General features: G+C 50.9%; 1 protein-coding gene across 2 annotated transcripts in view; it reads left to right on the top strand.

Annotated features, from left to right (window-relative positions):
- LRIG1 (leucine rich repeats and immunoglobulin like domains 1) overlaps positions 1-19,981 on the top strand; it is a 110,653-nt gene that overhangs the window by 85,062 nt on the left and 5,610 nt on the right. For both annotated transcript variants that reach the window (XM_032411713.1, XM_032411712.1), the window contains exons 9-13: positions 719-799; positions 6,543-6,614; positions 7,453-7,524; positions 11,496-11,659; positions 18,965-19,285. In XM_032411713.1, coding sequence (XP_032267604.1) covers positions 719-799; positions 6,543-6,614; positions 7,453-7,524; positions 11,496-11,659; positions 18,965-19,285 — 710 coding nt within the window. The remainder of the gene's footprint in view (positions 1-718; positions 800-6,542; positions 6,615-7,452; positions 7,525-11,495; positions 11,660-18,964; positions 19,286-19,981) is intronic.

The following is a 19,981-nucleotide window of genomic DNA, read 5'->3' as shown; positions in this document are numbered from 1 at the left end:
GATCTGCGTTGTTGGAGGAGACTGGGCTGAAAAGTTGGCCTCATCCGCCAGCCCTGGCAAGTGGGTCACAAGTCTGACTCAGCGCCCAGATGTCGTCCCTGGCTCCGAGTCAGCGCCTGTGCAGGCCCTGGGGCGGGGGGGGGGGCGACTCCGGCCTCTGAACCCACTTGCCAGCATGGAGTGGCCCCAGGGAGGACCTTGTGCGGGGGCCTTTCTTCATTGTCTCCTTCCTCAGTGTGCCTTGGGCGGTTTCTTAGTCAAGTCCAGGAAGGGGACTCTGGTCGGTATGAGGGCAGACAGGAACCTTAACCTTTCAGGCTCATTCTCAGTATCAGTGGTCAGATGCCTGCTCCGGGGGTGTGTGCGGGGGGGTGGTTGTTCCCATGTGCTGTCTGCACCTTCTCCCTGCCCCTGGGCCTGCCCTACCCACGTGGGGAGCAGCCCACGGAGCTGGGGGAGCTCCATGTTTGAGGTATGTGTCCACTTTGTGGGAAGGCTGAGAATGCCAGGCCGTGCCACGAGGTGTGTAGAATGGGCTTCCCGTGGCTTGGCGCTTACACTTGTATTGACCGTACATTACAGCTGGGCATCTAGAATCCACCCAGATGTTTTCAGCTTCCAGGTGGCATAGGGGGTGTCCGTCTGTTTTCCCTCTTGACGTTAAAGAGAGTTGAGAACTCAGGCTGGATGGTGAGCCTTCTTTCCGTCTCCTCCCCAGGGATCTGGACCATAACAAGATTTCGGGCACGATAGAGGACACCAGTGGCGCTTTTACGGGGCTCGACAGTCTCAGCAAGCTGTGAGTATCTCCGAGCTGTAGCTTCTGTGGGGCTGGCGTACAACGGTTCTGAGGCTCCACCACGCCTCCTTTGTTCTGGGCCCAACTGGAGCAGGGCTGGCTCGCATCTTCTACTGTTTGGGAAGAAAAGTCTGAATAAGGGAACCAAGGCATCCCAGCCTCTTTCTGGCCAGTGGTCTCCTCACTGCCCTGGACGGTGGTTTCCCTGGGGCTGAAGACTGGTGTTCGGAGGCCTGTTAGATTTTCTTTCCTGCTGAATTTGTGACTGACATGAAAACAGCTGAATTTTTTGTCTTGCTTTGCACAAAGAAGTCTTGCCTTCTTAATTCCTAGAAATTGTGTGAGATTCTAAAGCCAAGTACTGTTCGTGGTTTGGAGTCTCTGGTCAGTACTTTTGTTGTCAATCATAACGTTAAACAGGAACAGTCATTACCATGAGGTAATATAACAGCTATTTTTTATTCGAGGTTTCTGGTGTTTTTATTTGCAGCTCCTAGAATTTGTCACTTACTCTGCAGAGCGTATACGTACCTGTGTTATATCTCACAGCCTCCCAAGTGCACACTCTATTACGCCACCTTTCTGTGGTCGAGGAAACACTGAGGAAGGGATTTTGCCCCAGACCACACAGTGGGGAGGGTCAGGACTGGCTCCAGAGCTCACACTGTTCTCCCTCGTCCCACCTGCTTACCCTCCGCGTGTCACCAGCCCTCCCTGCATGTGCCCCCCAGGGAGCCTCCAGGAGTGGGGACAGGAGCGGCCATGACCACTGAGTAGCGACTCAGAGGGAGGGTTTCAGGCGGACAAGAAAAGGCAGTCACCACTCCATCTCCCCAAGCCTGTTCAGGTGACAGGGTGAGCAGAGTGTGAGTGTCAAGCAAATAGCTCCAAAGCAGCAGTGGAGTGTGAGGTTCCAGGAGAGCCTGCGGCAGGGGGAGTCTCTCTGTAGAGCTTTGCACTGATGTTGAAAAGCGTGGTTTTTACACACCTTTTAGACTCAGAGTTCTGAGTAAGAATCCACTCTTGGCTCTCTCACGGTTCTCTCTTCTTGAGCATTGTGTATTCAGACAGCATGTCAAAAAGTCTGTCAGTCTTCCTTTTCCTTCCCTAAAAAAGCACTCCCTCCTCCCCGCTCCTGGCACCTGTACCTAGCGAGCCGGGAAGAGGCAGGACTGAGGCGGAGCTGCTGGGGCAGGGCACGAGCCTCACTCTCGGACGCCTGCCTCCGCCCTGACTCATGGATGGGGGGGCGGGGGGGGGGGGGGGCGGTGGGGGGGGCCCCCCGGGGCCTGGGGGGGGGGGGGGGGGTAGGTCCCTCCGGTAGAACCTGAAGCCACTTCTTGGGTAGTGTGGCTTCCAAGAAGCCCCGGCGTGTGAGTGCAGGCGGTCCCAGGGTTCTGCAGGACGCAGCCTGTGTCTGGAGCCTGGGGCTGCCTTCGCGGTCACCGTGGTCTGTTCCCCTGTGTTTTCTCTTTCTTCGACCCACTGGACTAGGTTCAGCAGTTCTGCCTGAAGTCCTAAGTCCATGCGCCTCACTCGCCCTGTGCTGTTGGACAGGCTTCCTGAAGGCGGTGCCTTCCACACTGACCTGGTCCCGAGACTGCGGGGACCTCGTTAGAATAGGGCCATCTCCAGCCTCCTCCCACCCAGCCCCACTGATCGGAGTCTTGGGGCTGGAGGCTCTGTCCATGTGTCAGAATAAAGGCAGGGAGCACACAACTGGGGGAAATGGGGACAGGAATTGCTTAATATGATTAAATCTATGCACTTATTTAGACAGGATGGTCTCGTGGTTATGTTGCAAAAGAAAAAAAAAAATCCTCTTCTGGGATGAAAAAATGGAATGGCATGGCGCCTGTGACCTGGATCCCCGTTCAGCCAGCCGGGCTGGGCAGGGGACGCGGCAGAGGGGGGTAAGACTGGTGCCTTTGGGTGATGGGTGCACCCGTGTAAGGGGCACCTGTGGGGTTCGTGACGCTCTGCCACCTGCCTGTGGTGGTGTGTGGACTCTTCTCCATTAAAGGGGAAAAAAGGAAAGCCTACACTTTCCCGTGGTCCTGGCGCCCTGCTCTGGCTAAAAGCCACTCCACAGGGTGTGTGGAGGGTGTGGAGGAAACGCTTAGTGAATTCGGGGAAGGAAGGGGCCAGCGCTGCCTGGCTCTCCTCCCCGCTCAGCCTCCTCCGAGCACCGCCTGGAAGCTCTGCTGCGCGGCCGTGGCAGGGAGCCGTGGCCGGGAGTCGTGGCTGGGACCCCGCACAGCCCCGTCCAAACAGCTGGTGGCCAGGCGCTGGGACCTGTCAGCAGTCGGGATTGTGTTCACACAGAGAAGGGCTGCCTGTCTAGAGCCGTCCCGTCATCCGGACTTCTTCACCCTGTGGGGCTGCGGACCCTACCGGGTCCCTCCGACCCGGTGCCAGCTTGCCTTTGGAGCACATGCAGGAAGCTGTTCAGGGACCTCCCCGACAATGGGAGGGGAGAAATTCCTGCCTTTGCTCCGTTATTCAAGGACCTGGGGTCCTTCCTGCCATGCAGGAGGCCAGAGCTAAATGAAAACCTTTTCCGAGAAAGAACAGGGGAGCAGCAGAGCCGTAAGAGGCTTCCCTCTGGGTGGAGGTGGTGGGTGCTGTCCTGCCCCTAATTTTCCCACCTGCTGAATACGGCCGTATGGGATAGTTCTTCAGTCTGGAGCCTCCTGGCAGGGCCCACGGAACGTTACTGGCTCTAGCAAGTTTCCGCGAGTTTCCCGTTTGCCTGTGATTATTTTGCTTACCCCCACAGCCCCTGTCATCCTGTTGATGGAACACTTCCCCGGGGGCTGCACAGGGTCCTAGTATGTGCGGAGGCAGGGAGGCTTTCTGGAGCACAAACTAGCAGCAGAGGGGAGCAGTTAGTCACCTGTGTATGGGGGATAAGGTGAGGGGCTGCCCCATGGTTCTAGCTCTCTCCGTGGCATTCCCCAGGTAAGGGCATGGTGTGTGCAAGGGGAGTGTTGGGGAAGACATGAAGAACTGGACCATGACACCAAGCCTCTTGACCCCGGTGAGATGGGGTGGGCCTGGGTAGGTGCTGCCCCAGCCTGGGGAACGTTGCCCCCGCATATCTTCACAGAGCGATGGCCGGGCCCACAGAGTGCTATTCGTTGTCACGGGTAAGGGGTGGGGGTCAACAGGTCATGGTTTCTCTGGGTCAGTACAAGGACCACCTTAGCACTCCCCCGGTGTCTGCAGGGCTGTGTTAGCAAGACTGGAAGGCCTTTGGGAGCACTTAGCCATGCATAGGAGGTTGGATGGCTGACTTTTGGGGTCACTCTCTACTCCGAGGGGGGTGGGGGGCGTGGGGCCAATCAGGCCTGCAGTCCCTGCTCTGGGAGCCCCGGATCAGGTGCAGCCCACCCTCAGCCACTCACTACCCTGGGGACAGAAGGAGCCTCCCCCTGGCCCATGGGCCCGGTTTTCCACTCTCCCCACAGCCCCCCCTTTATTGGTGCCGGCCCAGCCTGCCAGCTTGAGCCCCGGCCCCCAGATGTCCGCCTGGAGAATGTAAGGGGCTATTTTAGTCCACCAGCAGGATGGTTAACCCCCACATAATTGCGAATTTGTTTTATTGCTATTGTTACCATTAGAAACAACGGTCTGCCCTCACTGTAAGAGAGGTCATTGTGACTAAGACGTCACGAAAGAAACAAAGCCCAGCTTTTTCCTGGATCTAGTTGACGGGAGAGTTCACTAAACAGTTAATATGTGTTATAGGACCTGGAGCGCAGTGGCCCGGCCTGGGGGACGCAGGAAGTGAGAAGGTGGCCGGCGCCCCGAGGGCCGGTCTTTGCCGGGCTGGCTCCGTGGTTCGGGAGCGGAGTTGGTGCAGCCGGTGGATTTCTGCGTGTTTGGGTTATTTGTTTTAGAATAAAAGCCTCCGACGGCGAGAGTGTGTGGAAACTCTTTCCGGAGGAGGAGACTGTTTCCACATTCACAAAGATTGGAAAGTCAAAGGGTCCCTGGCCCTCGTGCCCCTCCGTCCTCCCAGCGGCTGGCCGGGTCTGAAGCTGAACTCGGAGCCACTGGTCGGCTGCTGGGTGGGGGTGGGGAGGAGGACCGGGGGGGGGGGGGGGGTCTGTTCCTTATGAAGGGGGGCGACCTGGCAGCTCACGTGCTTGCCCTGTAGGTGTCCCCTCGAGTTTTCGGTGCCCAAGCGTTGGGGTGGGGTGGCGAAGCGCCTCCTTCTGTGGTTCGTGGCGCTGGCAGGGCCTGTCCGCGTGTGATCTCATCTTCGGGAAGGTGCCCCAGGAGCCCTGCACAGTTGCTGGAAGCTCAGGGCCCACCCGTCTGCCCAGCCGTCTCTGGTTTCCTTCCAGGCTCCTATTTCCTTTCTTTGCTCCTTTCAGGGTGCGACTGGAGCTTGCTGTCTTCATGCAGGTCTGAAGGTGGAGCCGGCCCCCAGCAGAGATCTTTCTCTGGTTCTCAGTGGGCTCCCAGACAACAGCCGTGCTCTTCCAAGGCTGCCTGCCGTGCCCACCTTAGGAAGCCCTCCCTCCCAGGGCTGGGGACTCAGACTTCGCAGCAACCCCCGCTCCCGACCAGCCCTTTAGATGATGCTGCCAGGCGTCAGGCGGGAGAGCCCACGTATCTGTCCGCGTGACCTTGGGGTGCTCGCTCGCAGGGGGTTTCCTGTGCCCGCAGGAGTGCAGGGAGTCCGGCTGGGCTGTCCTCAGAGTGTCGCATGGGGAGGAGAGAAAACTGGAACCTTAGTTCTTTTCATTCCCAGTGTCCAGCCCACTCTTGGTGCTCCCCCCACCCTGCCCCAACAGACTTGCCTTTGGATGACACAGCCCTGCAGAAGCAGCATTCATTCATTCCAGGTGAACTGCAGGGGCGCAGATTTTGGTTTCTGGGAAAACTCTGGGTAGTTACTATGGAGGTTGTGATTGGAACTGCTTGGAAGTGGGAGCCCCTTCTCAAGGGTAGGCAGTCCAGGGGTACAGGTATTCGATAACCTTGGAGGTTGACCTTTGAGGACCTGTCTGGGATTTAATGAACCTCGGGCATCATTCACAATCTGGGCTCAACAGCAACAACAACAAATCTGGGCTCTTGCTTAAGAGGCCAGAGCGCAGGAGCCTGCCCTTGCACACCGAGGGGCCTTCCCAGAGGCAGGGGCAAGCTCACGGTGGCCACCTCCTGGCTACTAGGGGTGCGTCTTGGGTGCAAAGAGCTGGGGAGCCATCTTGATGGATGCCCATTTTCCTGCCCTCTTCTTGCCTCCTTTGGAAACCTTTATCCCCAGTTCCCAGAAGTGGGTGGGAGATTTTAGTTCCAGAGATTGCGTTCCCTTCCATGACTCTGCTTCCTCTCAGTAGAACAGTGATCAGTCCCCTCTTTTCCATGAGGCCTTTGGGTGGTCCCGCAGAGACAGTCCTGGCTGGACAAGGGGATTTCCACTGAACATCGCAAGGAGCTTTTTCAGGCGAGACGGTGCATGCAATCGCAACCTGTCATCACTGTTAAATTCTCATAAAGATAAAAGTATTTCATTTCAGAAAGGGGGAAGGCCTGCATACTTCAGATCCGTAATCTGAGTGCAGGTCAGATTTCCACCTGCCCCTCACAGGACAGACTTCTCAGATGGCATTGCCCTAATTGTGTGTTCTCTTTCTCCCATTCCTCCCTTGTCTCTCCCCCTCTGGTTTTGTTTTTTGTTTTTTTGTTCTTTTTTTTTTCCCTCTGTCTGGATGTTTGGAAATGGCAGAACTCTGTTTGGAAACAAGATCAAGTCCGTGGCTAAGAGAGCCTTCTCGGGGCTGGAAGGCTTGGAGCACCTGTGAGTATCTCGCCAGACCTTCCCTGACCCACAGGCCTGCCAAATGCGGCTGCCGGGGAAGTCTGCTAGCAATTTAATCACATCTTCGTAAACTGAGAAACAGCCTATTTGGAAACACCAGCTGCTTCCTTCTCATTATAAGTCAGCTTCAACTTTGGCCTTTATTTTGCCCATGGCAGGAACAGTTACAGAACACATGACCAGTCAGTGAGCGCCTAATTACTGTGGCCGCTATTTGGCTAAATACCTCCCCCCTGCTCCTGCCCTGCTCCCCACGGCACGGGCCCCTCCGTGAACCCCAGGCCCCTCCTCCCCTCGGTGCGGGCGCCGTGTCCCGGCCCCAGCCGACGGCTCCACGACAGCAACCTGACAGGGCCGAGCGCACGGTGGGCTTAGCCGGGAGGTTTTCTCCTGCCCTGGTTGCCTCTGGGAGGCTGGCAGGACGAGGATGGAGTCAGCCCGGGGATGCTGATGTTCTCACTATCTAGACCAGAGGCCTCTAGTACTTGATTCTTAGTCTGTTTTGTCTGGGACTCAAGTTTGACCTGAATTCTGTTGGGAAAGGTTTTGCCTGTTGACTTGCTGAGCGGGCCTCAATGCAGCCTTGACGCCGCCCTCAGGCTGGGGTAGTTCCGAGGTTATTCCACGCGCTTGTGTCAGTGTCTGGGAGGGGACAGCCACGTAGACTAGACTCGGGACACGGGGTCTGGCTAGTACCTCTGGCACACTGGTGAGAGCAGGACTCTCCTGAAAACTCGCTGAGCCTCTTGGCCCAAACACGTGGCTGACTCAGGGTGCCCGGCGTCTGCCTGCGTAAGTAAAGAGTGTTCTTTTGCAGGAACCTTGGAGAGAATGCAATCAGATCTGTCCAGTCTGATGCTTTTGTGAAGATGAAGAATCTCAAAGAGCTGTAAGTACCTGGGATTCCACGGCCCTGGCTAACATGGCAGAGAATTCGGGGTGAGAAATGCCTTAATTCCATGATGCCTCGATTTATATACTAGATGGGGCCGTTTATATTTGTGTGTCGGCCGTGGGGGCGGCTTCTGGATTAGGGTCAGCACACCTTGTCTTAAAGGGTCACACAGTATTGTCAGCGTTTGGGCCACAGCGTCTCGGTCACGGCCGCTCTGCTGTCGTCACAGAAAGCAGCCATCAATATACACGCGTGCACGGGCGTGGCTTGCGCCGCTAAACTCTTATTTACGGAAAACCGGGCCTGCAGGCTGTAGCTTACTGACCGCGGCTCTAGAGGACATGAATTCTCCTGGACAAGCTTTCCTCATGTAGGTTTGCTTGAAATGGAGCCGCTCTCTTGACAGGGGCTGCCTGAAAGTTTCAAGCACACTGGCCGCTAAGCGAGACGGAGATCACGTGTGGGATGGCCACAGGGAGCTGTGGGGTTAGTGACATGGCGCCAGCCCACATCCATCCCGGGGCCCCCACAGCGCTTCATAGCTGGAGGTGCTGTAGACGTTGACCACGGGCCCTTGGGTGACAGGGGTTGGAAGAGCCTGCCCGTGCCCTAGTCTGTGGCTGAGGAGCTCATCTGGGTACTTAGGTGGCAACACCACGCTTCCTGTCTTCTTCCTATACATTAATCTGAGTTTGCAGCCGAAAAGTCTAGCTGCTATATTAATTTCTGAAAGATTGGGCCTTTGGTTCTTAGAAGTGCTGACGGAAGGGTGGATGCCAAAGGATGGCCATCTTTGCGTCCTGACCTCATCCTCATTCCTGAGGCCACTCCTGGTGGGCCCTAGGGAGAAATGGGGAAGTAGGAAGGCGTAGTCCCCATACTTTAAAATGAAAGCAGGCCCCTGGTGACATTCCTCTGGATAAGTGAGGGGAGGGGAGGCCTTTTAGGCACCTGCCTCATGGTATTTTTATAGCTGTGAGATTCAGGCCTGTTGAGTAGATGTTCTTTCTTACAAAGGTCATGATCTTAAAATGGTGAGTGTTCACTGTGCATTTTTTTCAACTTTTCTTTGAAACTTTTCAAATAGGATGTTGGGAGTAATCTGATTAAATGGGAAAGAGTATTCTGAAAGAAAGAGGGAAGGACAGAGAGATTTTCCTTCTGGCCTCCCTAAAAAGTGAGGTTTCCTGAGACACTTTTCTAGTTGGGAAGAACTGGCCCCTTCCAGGTGCTTGGGGACCCTCCCCCGAATATGCTTCAGCGTGGTTCTGGAGGCTCAGCCTCGGCCCTTGCCTGGGTTTCCCGTCGCTCGCTGCGTGTACCCAGCTGTGGCTGGCCCTGGGCCCAGCCCTCTGACGGGAGAGACAGTTAATTCCACTTGGTCATTTTCTTACCCCATCTGATCAAGGCAGGTTGTGCCGTGCACTCAGTCATGCCCTGGGTAAATTTCCACAAGCGATGATTAGAAACACACTTCGTCCGAGTTGGAATCATGAAAGTGCACCGTGAGCCAGCGGAGTGATGGGATGGCTGGAGGCGGGGGTTGTGAAAGCCGTGCCTGTTAGGAGCTGACAGGAAGGAAGAGGAGCGGAGATCTGCAAAGCCTTGGGGTTGCGGCAGGGCCCAGTCCCATCTTCCAACCTCACCTTTCTTTAAAGCAATGTGTGTGTGTGGAGGGGAGTCGGGTCAGTGTCCTTACTGTCTGGCCAGGCTTGCTCTCCATCTGTCTTGTTGGTCCTCTTTTTTTTTTTTTTTTTGAGAGCGAGAGAGAGCACGCACACATGCACGCGAGAGCTGGGGGGGACGGGAGAGGGAGAAGGAGAGTCTCAAGCAGGTTCCACGCTCAGCACAGAGCCCGACACTGGGCTCGATCTCACAACCCTGAGATCACAACCTGAGGTGAGATCAAGAGTCAGACGCATTAACTAACCAACTGAGCCCCCCAGGTGCCCCGGTCTTGCTGGTCCTGACTCACTCTATAGGAGAGTCTTCTTTCCACGCCGAGTACCCCCTCTGTGCTGAGGTCTCGTCTCCTGTGTGTGTGTGGGCTTCACTGGAGAGGGCAGGAAATCCTGAAGCAAGCTAGGCCGACGCTGTGTGGTGTGAGGCCTAACTCTTCCCACACACATTTCTAGTTAACGATAAATGTCAAATTTGCTTTCCTCACTGTTCCTGTGGCTCAAATGAAATAGGTCCCTGTCCTCCACAGAAGTGCCTCGAGTCTCACAGCGACAGCCCAGTATCTTCCTCTAGACTTCACCCCGGCTCTCCCGCTGATGACACACAGAGGGGCAGCCGTGCCAAATGCCTGCTTGCTGGGGAGCCTGTGACAGCACTTCTGACGGGGGGGGGAGTACCTCTCCATCACGGACGCGGGGTTTCTGGTGCCTGGCGACAGCCCGTCCAGCCCCCACCCACAGCCCACCTGCAGCAGCTGCCCATTTCCAGAGCGGGAGTCAGCCACTTCCTCAGGCCTGCCTGTGGGAGCCCTCCTGCTACGTGACTAGCTCCGCAGTAAGAACAGCCCTCAGGGAGATACCTCCGAGCACAGAGCTCCCTGCCCACTAAATACAAATGCAAAAAAAAAACCCAGAAAGTCCCATGCTGATGTGAAGGCTCGACGTGGGCAGACATCCCAGTTAGAATGGCTTTGAGATCAATTATTTCAGTCTTTGAAAAAGCACCTTCCAAAAGTATTTTAATATTAGATGGGTAATCTGGGAACCACAAGGAACAGGATGGAAGATTGTCCTGAATTTAGCTAGCGGTGGGTTCTCTGGCTTGCATCTCATTCTTCCTTGTTGTTTACTAATTTGACAGTTCTCTCTGCTCCTTAGAAAGCCAGCATGAAGTAGAGGAAAACCAAAAGCTGGTCCATTTGATGGTTTGGTTGACATGGGAGGAAGATGGTGGGTGGAGGTGGGTTATTGCTCTAATATTGGTCCATGTGATGCTGTGGACTTTCTCAGTATACTTGTGCCCCCTCTTGTCACCATGTACCAGAGGCAGTTCATGACAGGGGAGGCCGCAGGTTTTCTCTCTCGGCCTTCACCCTAGCTATGGGCTGGCCTTCGTTACTAAGCTCACAGCCTTGAGGTCTTCCAGGAACAGGGCAGCTAGACTCTCCGGTTGACTTATCTTCGAGTGACTCCTCAGGAAGGAATGTCCGCTGAGATGGTGATTCCGATTTCTGTTTAGAAAGCTTATCCTCAGTTGCTGAGAAATGAAAAAGAAAATATTCTCTGTTTTGGTTGGAGCCTCACAAAACCAAAGTTGTGCATTCTCATGCTCCCTGGGCAGTGGCAATTAACTCACAGGCACTATTTAGGGAGCGGAGCCGAATCCTGCTGGCCTCCTGAATCGTGCTGGTGCAGAGACAAACACACAAACAAGAGGGAACTGCACTGGCGAGGCTCACGTTTTGGAAGTAAGAAAACAGTCAGCTGTGCCAAATAAAAAACCAACAGCAATATAGAAAAAGAACCCTTCTCAGAACTTGTTTCAGAATTTAGATCAAAGTTTCAGACTGAGTTTGGAAGCTCCCATAGCTTCGCAGGAGAGTGGGAAAAAGCAGAGGGGGACAGTGCCCCTCGTCTCTGTCGGACAGTCAGAGGCTGGAAGAGGTTAGATGGCGCCCCCAGGGTCACGGGAGAGCAGTGGCCTGTCTCTGAGCACACGTGAACTCCGGGTTGTGGTGCGCCATGGGCTCGGTAAGGCATGTTAGAAATGCCACATCCTGGCTTCCACCCCTAACGTCCTGAGCCAGAGCTGCATTTTATGAAAATCTCCAGACAGATGATACGTCCTGCTCCAGGTTATTGGAGAGGACCTGAGAAAAATCTTCCCTTTCTAGACTGTTAACAACAGAAGCTGACCAGAGGTGACGGAGGGAAGGAATCTGGGTACCCAGGGAATATCCCTTTCTTGAGGGCACACCTCCGACGTCCCTTTTGTTTCTCTTCCAGCCACATCAGCAGTGATAGCTTCCTGTGTGACTGCCAGCTCAAGTGGCTGCCCGCATGGTTAGTGGGCAGGACACTGCAGGCCTCGGTGACGGCCACCTGTGCCCACCCAGAAGCGCTGAAGGGCCGGAGCATCTTCTCTGTGCCGCCCGAGAGTTTCGTGTGCGGTAAGACTGTCTTTGTGATTGTTTGGTTTTTTTTGTTTTTTCACGAAGGGCCAGGAGGCCAGGAGGAACCCCTCCTGATGGGAGTGACTCCCGTGATCAGAGTAAACCCCAATTCCTGCTTACCAGCCGCTGGATGCAGTTGATTTCCCACTGAAACCACACATAGTATTTACTGTAGAGACACCTCATTCTGTGGTTCTTGGAGGACGTGCATTTAATCAGAAGGGAGCCCACGTTGGTTTAGTTACAAATCAGAATAATCAGTTACTGGAAGAAAGTTGTGCTGTCTCAAGACGGCTCCGGTGCCCCGGTTTAGCTGTGAATTTACTCAGTGTAGGAGGCTGGGGTTTTAATGTGTGTTTCTCTCCAGCCCCAAGAATGAAAGGTTAAACACAGGAAGGACAAGTCTCAGGAGAACAGTTACTGTAGTAAAAATACTTCCTTGTTGTTGACTTGCACTCTGGCTGTTTCTCCAGTCCACTGAAATCTGCACTTGTAGCTTTACACTCTTTCTTCCTTCTGATTGTTGGAGCACGGGTCTCGCCATCTTTTTGACTGAGTGGTCGGAATCCCACGTTTGGTTGCGCAGAGCATAGTGATGCTGACCAGCTGGAGACTCTGTGCACCACGCTCAAGCAGAAATGCGCTGCCTCGTGCTCAGTAAGATGTGGTCAGAGAATGAGAGGACTTCTGAGTGGCTCCTGGTCTCTAAGCAGGAGTGAGGGTGGGATTCCCAGGCATGACGGGAGCTCCGGAGCAGGCGTGAGTCCCTCCTGCCTTTTGTCCTCCCCAGTCTGCCCCATGCCTTGGGTGTGATGGTCCTAACCAGGAGCTGCCCTAGGAGTGTGGGGACCCCCGCGGTCCACTTCTCCCCCCTACTTCTTGGGCAGAGCAGTAGCCAGTGTGCCTGCTGAAGTCCGAATACAGGTGCCCCCTGTATTCCAGGCCCTCGCCCACCACTGCTTCCGAAAGTAGGCTTGCCCTCCTTCGTGCTGATCCAGTCCAGCAAGCAGCCCTAAGAACACCCAGTGTGGTACAGCCCTCCAGAATGAGCATTCCTTACTTTTTTTTAAGTTACTTTATTATTATTTTTTTTAATTTTGAGAGCGAGAGAGAGAGCAAGCACGAGATGCGGGGGGAGGGACAGAGGGAAAAGGAGAAGCAGACTTCCCCCTGAGCAGGAAGCCTGACGTGGGGCTCGATCCCAGGACCCCGGGATCATGACCCAAGCCAAAGGCAGATGCTTAACTCACTGAGCCACCCAGTCGCCCCTGGGCTTTCCTTACTGATCAGTCTATGGGCACCTTTGTGCAGAACATGAAACTGCACCTAGCTCCCATTCCCGAGGACAAAGTGATTGTGTGATCCACCGTTCACCAGGGAGCTGGGCCATGAATATTCAACTGTTAATCAGTCTTCCTGAAATGGAGCTTTCTGCACTTTCCTCCCTTTTCCTGTCCCAGGGCATCATGTTCCCCTCTGGATGAGCCAGGGTAGGATGCGGGCCTGGCTGTGCCCAGCCTCCGGCCTGTGGCCCTGGTGTGTTCTGGGCTGCAGCAGCCGTTCACTCCACACTGTAGCTCAGGCTCGCCCCCGAAACAGTCACCAGCTATGAATGGGAATCATGGAAAACAACTGGCCGGAGATCAGAGTTTTAAGCTGTGTGGGAATCTTCCCCCTCCTTTTTTATAAAATGGAAAAATAACCACTTCACACCCATGAGCATTGCCAGCATCAGAAAGTCAGATGGCAAGTGCTGGAGGGGGGGGGGGGGCAGTCTGAACCCTCTTCCGCTGCAGGTGGGAATGTAAAATGGCGCAGCCCCTTTGGAACACAGTTTGGAAGTGTCCGACAATTAGACCTAGGATAACCCGCTTCTAGCTGTGTATCCAGGAGAAACAAAAATATATCTACATAAAACCTGGACACAAATGCTCGTGGCAGCGTTGTTCATAATAGCCTAAGAGTGGAAATAATCCAAATGCTCATCACTGGATGAATGGATAAAATATGGTACAGCTATGCACTGGAGTATTATTAGGCCATAAAAAGGAACCCTTCATACAATAGATGAACCTTGAAATATTTGAAGTGAAGGAAGCTGGTCACAAAAGACTGTACTCTCTATGATTCCATCCACATGACAAGTCCAGAAGGAGTGAATGTCATGTCCAGAATAGGTCCCCATTTAGGGACTGCTCCCGGGGTGGTAGAGAGGTTGGTGATTACTGGTGGCTTAGGGTGGAGGGAGAAGGGATGATAGTTAAAAGGTAGGGAGTTTCTTTTTGAGGGCATGAGAGAATGTTTTTATATTTACTGTGAAGATGGTTGTATCATGATACTGTAACAATCATACGGAAAAGTTGTATAACCCTCACTACCATCTACTTGTAGAACATTTTCATCACCCATAAAAGAAACTCTGTGTTCACAGCAGTCACACCCTATCCTCCCCTGTCCCCAGGCCCTGACAGCCACGACTCTACATTGTATCTCTATGATTCATCTGTTCTGGATCTTTCGTATAAATGGAATCCTACAATATATGGTCCTTTGTGACTAGCTTTTTGAACAGCATAATTGTTTAGTATGTATCAGTACTTTTTTTTTTTTTTTTTTTTTGAGAGAGAGAGAGCAAGCCCAGAGTCCTGGGTGGGGAGGGGCAGAGGCAGAGGGAGAGAGAGAATCTTAAGCAGGCTCCACACCCAGCATGGAGCCCTACACAGGGTTCAATCTCATGACTCTGAGACCCTGACCTGAGCCGAAATCAGGAGTTTTACTTCCTTTCCAATCTTGATAGCTTTTATTTTTTTCTTGCCTGATTGCCCTGGGTAGAGCCTCCAGTGGAGTGTTGAGTAGAAGTGATGAGGGCAGACGTCCCCGTCTTTCCTGGCTCAGGGGAAAGCATTCAGTCTTTCACCATTAGATACGATGTTGTGGGTTTTTCATAGATGACCTTTATCTGGTTGAGGAATGCCCTTCTATTTCTAATTTTTTGAGTATTTTTATCATGAAAGGGTGTTGGATTTTGTCAAATGTTTTTTGCCACATCTGTTGAGGTGATCACATGGGATTTTTTCCCCCTTTATTGATACAGTGTATTACATTGATTTTTGGATATTAAACCAACCTTGCATTCCTGGGATAAATCTAACTTGATCGTGGTGTATAATCCTTTTTGTGGGATTTGGTTTACCAGTGTATTTGTTGAAGATTTTTCCATCTGTACTCATAAAGGTCTGTAGTTTAGTTTTTGTCTAATTTTGTTATCTGGGAATACTTGACTCATACAGTGGAGGTAGGAAATGTTTACTCCTCACCTATCTTTTTGGAAGAATATGTGAAGGATTAGTAGTAATTATTCTTTAATTTTGAGTAAAATTTACCAGAGTAGTCCTTTGGGTCTGGCCTTTTCTTTGTGGGACGTTTTAAAATTATTCTGTTTCTCTACGTGTTACCATCTTTTCAGATTTTATTTCTTCTTGAGTCAGTGTTGGTAATTTGTCTTTTTCAGAATCTGTGCATATATGAGGTTATCTCATTTGTTGGCATACAAATGATTCATAGTATTCCCGTTCATTGCTGTAAGGTTATAGTAGTAATGTATCCTCTTTTTTTCCTAATTTTAGTGTCTGAAATCTTCTCCCCACCTCCCCACTCTACAAGTCTACAGATTCTTCAATTTTGTTAGTATTTTCAAAGTAACGTTTGTTTTCATTGATTTTTTTTTCTCCCCCCTCTATTTTTCTCTTTTATTTCTGCTCTAGTCATTATTTCCTTCTTCTTGGTTTGGGTATAGCTTGTTTTTCTGATTTCTTAAAGAATAAGATGAGGTTATTAATTTGAGATCTTCCTTAATGTAGGCATTTACAGCTCTGAATCTCTTAGAAGCACCGTTTTAGGCTGCATTTAAGTTTTGGTATTTGTGTTTTCATTTTCATTCATCTCAAAGTATTTTCTAATTTTTCTTACGATTTCTTCTTTGACTTCGATTTCTTCTTTGACTTACAGAAGAGCAGTGTAGTTTCTGCAAATTAGATTCCCAGTATTCCTTCTGATACTGATTTCTGGCTTCATTCCACTGTCAGTAAAGACACTCTGTATGATTTCTGTCTTTTTTTTAATTTATTGAGATTTGTTTTTTAATCTAACATACAGTCTCTGTTGGAGAATATTCCACATGTGCTTGAAAAATGTTTATTCTGCTGTCGTAGGGTGGAATGTTCTGTAGATATCTAATAGGTCTATTTGGTTTATAGTGTCATTCAAGTTTCCTGTTGCCTTATTGATCTTCTAATGGTTTTATCCGATAATTGAACGTGAAGTATTGAGTTCTACAAACTATTGCTGCACTGTCCATTTCTTTCTTCAGTTTTGTCAGTTTCTGCTTCTTGTTTTGTGGAACTCTGTTAGGTGCATATATGTTTGATGTTTAGGTCTTGGGGATGGATTGTTTTACATTTATAAAAAGTTACTCTTTCTCCCTAGTAACCATTTCTGTCCTAAAGTTTATTTTATCTGATATTAGTATAGACACGGTAACTCTCTTTTGGCAACTGTTTTCCTATTTGTGACTTTGAATCCAAAATGTATCTCTTACAACAAGAAAGCATAGGTTTTTATCCATTTTTATCCATTTTGGTAATCTTGCGTTTTGACTAGAGGGTTTGATTTGTTTAATGTAATTACTGGTAAGATAGAATTTGCTGCTTGCTATTTGTTTCCTATGTGTTTTATGTTTTTTGTTCCTGTGTTTCTTCATTACTGACTGATTTTGTATTATATGTCTTCTAATATACCACTTTAATTCCCTTATTTATTTTACTATTTTTTGTTATTTTCTTAATGATTGATGTGGGGATTATAATTAACATCTTAAAACAATCTAGTTCAGATTAATAATGGAATTAACTTCAGTAGTATGCAAAATTTTGCTCCTACTAAGCTCCATTTGTGGAGCTCCTCCTTTATGGTACTGTTGTCCAATAAATTACATCTTCATTTATCATAAGCTTATCAACAGTTTTGTGATTATTGCTCTATGTAGTTGCCTTTTAAATCAGACAGGAGAGTGTTATAAACAAAAATATGTACTTGCATACTTACATATGTAGTTATTTTAACGGTGTTTTTTATTTCTTTGTGTGGATTTGAGTTACTATTGTGTCCTTTCATTTCAGCCTGAAGGATTCCCTTTAGTATTTCTTGTAGGGCGGGTCTGGTAGCAGCGAATTCTGTCAGGTTTTCTGTTTTTATATCTGAGAGTGATTTAATTTCTCCTTCACCTTTGAAGGACGGTTTTGCTGGATACAGAATTCATAGCTGACACTCTTTCAGTGCTTTGAATGTGTCTGCCTATTCACCTCCATGGTTTCCGATGAGAAATCAGCTGTTCATGCCACTGAGGATCCCTTCTATGTGATGGGTTGCAGCTCTCCTGTTCCTTTCAAGATTCTTTGTCTTTGGCTTCTGACAGTTTGACTATTAAGTTTCTGGGTGGGGATTTTTGAGTTTATCCTTTTTGGATTTGCTGAACTTCATGGATGGGTAGGTGCCTATTTTTCATCAAATTTGGGACCTTTGGGGCTATTATTTCTACAAATCCTGTTTCTTTTTCTTTTTTCTCCTTCTTGGACTCCCATTATTTGTATGTTGTTACGCTTGAGGCTGTCCCACAGGTCTCTGGGACTGTTCCTTAGCCTTCCTGGCTTTTTGTGTCTTGGATTGGATAGTCTCAATTTCACCAGCTCTTCTGTCTGCTCAGTGGGGCTATTGAGCCCCTCTCGTGAATTTTTCATTTCCGTTATTATACTTTTAAACTCCCACATTTACGTTTGGTTTACTTCTACAATTACTAGTCCTTTATTGGCATTCTTTGTTTGGTGGAAAGTATTCAGATACTTTTCTTTTAATTTTCTTTGACGTGATTTTCTTTAGTTCTTTGAATATATTTTATAAAGCCAATTTAAAGTTTTAAGTCAAAAGCTGGGCTTCCTCAAAAACAGTTTCCATTGACTGATTTTTTTTCCTGTTTCTTTCACTGTTTTGTAGTTTTTTATTGGAAACTGAGCCTTTACAATAATGTGGCAAGTCCAGAGATCAGATTCTCCCTCCGTCTTGTTCCTGGTTTGTTGTTGTTCTATGTATTATTACAATTTGTTGAGTGACTTTCCTGGACAAATACTGTAGTCTGTTCTATGCAGCGGTTGAAGTGCCTCCCTGGTTAGCTAATGACTGGACAGAGAACCCTTCAATCACCTCAGAAAGTCTCCCATCCTCTGCCCAGCATCTCTGTTGTCTGAGGGTATGCGGCCACTTCCTGTTGGCACCGATCCGTAATCACAGGTGAGAAATGAGGCTCCTCTCAGGGCTTTCTCGGGCATGCATATAGAGCCTTGCACGTGCACGTGGCGTTCTAGATCCTCAGGAACATGTTGGACCTTTTCATTCACCGCTTTCTCTTCCTTTCTGGTTTCTGGGCCAGCCTCCTGTTGGCTCCAGCGGATACTGCCTCACCGCTGGCTGCTGCTTGTTTCTGTCCCATGTCCTAGGGCCAGGGCTCCCTGGCCGAGCCAACTGCATCAGCTCAAATAATGCCAGAGGATGGGGCTTTTGTGGGGGCTCCACAGCCATTCTGCCCCCACCCACCCCCCCCCGCCAGTGGTCACTCGGCTGCTGGGTTTTCAGGCTACCACAAAGCGAAGCAGAGAGGGATGGGACTTAAGCCAAGTTAAATGCCACAAAGCTCATTTTCCTTCCTGAGATTCAGGCGTTTTCTTGAGTCAACCCTCCATGCGTTGTTACAGCCTTTGCTTGGTACAGCTTTCCAGAACTCTGAAAAGGTTGATGAGAACCATTTTCGCTAGTGTTACTGTGGCTTTAACGGAGGTGCAGATTTTTGGAGGCATCTGTCTCGCATTCTGGAAGTGCTCCTCACTCCCCTCCTCTTGGAGTGAAGGTGGTGGGTAAGGTCTGTGCAATCACGACGGACAGTTCCGGACTCTGTGTTAGTGCGCTTTGTGTTGAGGTGAGCAAGTGAAGTGCACTGTGGTGGTCTCATGGAGACTCCTGAGGTGTATGCCTTGGCACACGAGTACTGGTGGATGGGTTTGTCGTCAAGGAGTGTGGTCCCAGAGGTGATCACTGCTCCGGGGTCTCCAGTCGGGTAAGGCCAGATATCCACGGTGGGAGGCGCTTACAGGGTCTGGTGGAGCTGAGGGGAAGCAGAGGCCCTGAAAGGTGTAGCCTTTGTGTGGCCGGAGAGCCCGGGTGGAAGATTCTTCAGTTTGGCTCTCCTCTCCACAGATGACCTACCAAAGCCACAGATTATCACCCAGCCAGAGCCCACCGTGGCCATCGTGGGCAAGGACATCCGGTTCACGTGCTCTGCTGCCAGCAGCAGCAGCTCCCCCATGACGTTTGCCTGGAAGAAGGACAACGAGGCCCTGGCCAACGCCGACATGGAGAACTTCGCCCACGTCCGCGCCCAGGACGGGAAGGTGATGGAGTACACCACCATCCTGCACCTGCGCCACGTCACGTTCGGACACGAGGGCCGCTATCAGTGCATCATCACCAACCACTTCGGCTCCACCTACTCGCACAAGGCCAGGCTCGTTGTGAACGGTGAGGCAGTGCGGTTTACTCTGGTGTGTGATCCCCCAGAGCCACACGTGGTTCTCTGTGCCCGTGCAGGAAGGCTGCAGACCAGAGACACTGAGCCTCTTCGGGACATTACTGTGTCCCTAGTTGCCCGGGGGCCCCAGAGCAAGTTCTGTAGACTGAAGGGTTATTCTCGGTGATTTTCCTGTTTCTGGTGACTGTTTTTTGTTTTTTTTTTTTAAATGTTAAATGAAATGATGGGCCCAAGCCTTGTGCTTTTATCCATTTATTATTCTCCACAAACCACGCTGTCCAGTGTCCAGATTCCGAGCATACCCTGATTGTGGGGAAGTTCCTGCCCTCTGAGCTTTAGAGCCTCTCAAGGTGGCTATTTTCGGGGCTGCTAGTTGTCACAGTGAATTTAGGGCAGAATAAGGGAAGCCAGCAGCCAGAGGAGTTAAGCGCCCCAGCACCCTAACCTGGTTATTAAGTCTCCAGGTAATAAGTGCTGGAACCACCGTGTCTCGGAGCCCTGAAAGACCACAGGAAAACACATTCTTTTACCCCACTTTGCCTGTTGTCTCGGCTCATTCTGAAGGAGGCCTTTGTATCAAAAGCTCCGTGAACTGTTAGACTTGCCACCGAAGTAACCCCGACGGGAACTGCAGTGGTGCCTTGGCGTGTGCTTGCCGCTGGGCCAGGGAGTAGGGGCAGAAAAAA

The sequence above is a fragment of the Phoca vitulina genome, unplaced genomic scaffold (genome assembly GCF_004348235.1).
Source record: "Phoca vitulina isolate PV1807 unplaced genomic scaffold, GSC_HSeal_1.0 scaffold13, whole genome shotgun sequence".
Lineage (NCBI taxonomy): Eukaryota > Metazoa > Chordata > Mammalia > Carnivora > Phocidae > Phoca > Phoca vitulina.
Note: the sequence above shows the minus strand (reverse complement) of the source record. Positions and strands in the feature narration are given on the sequence as shown.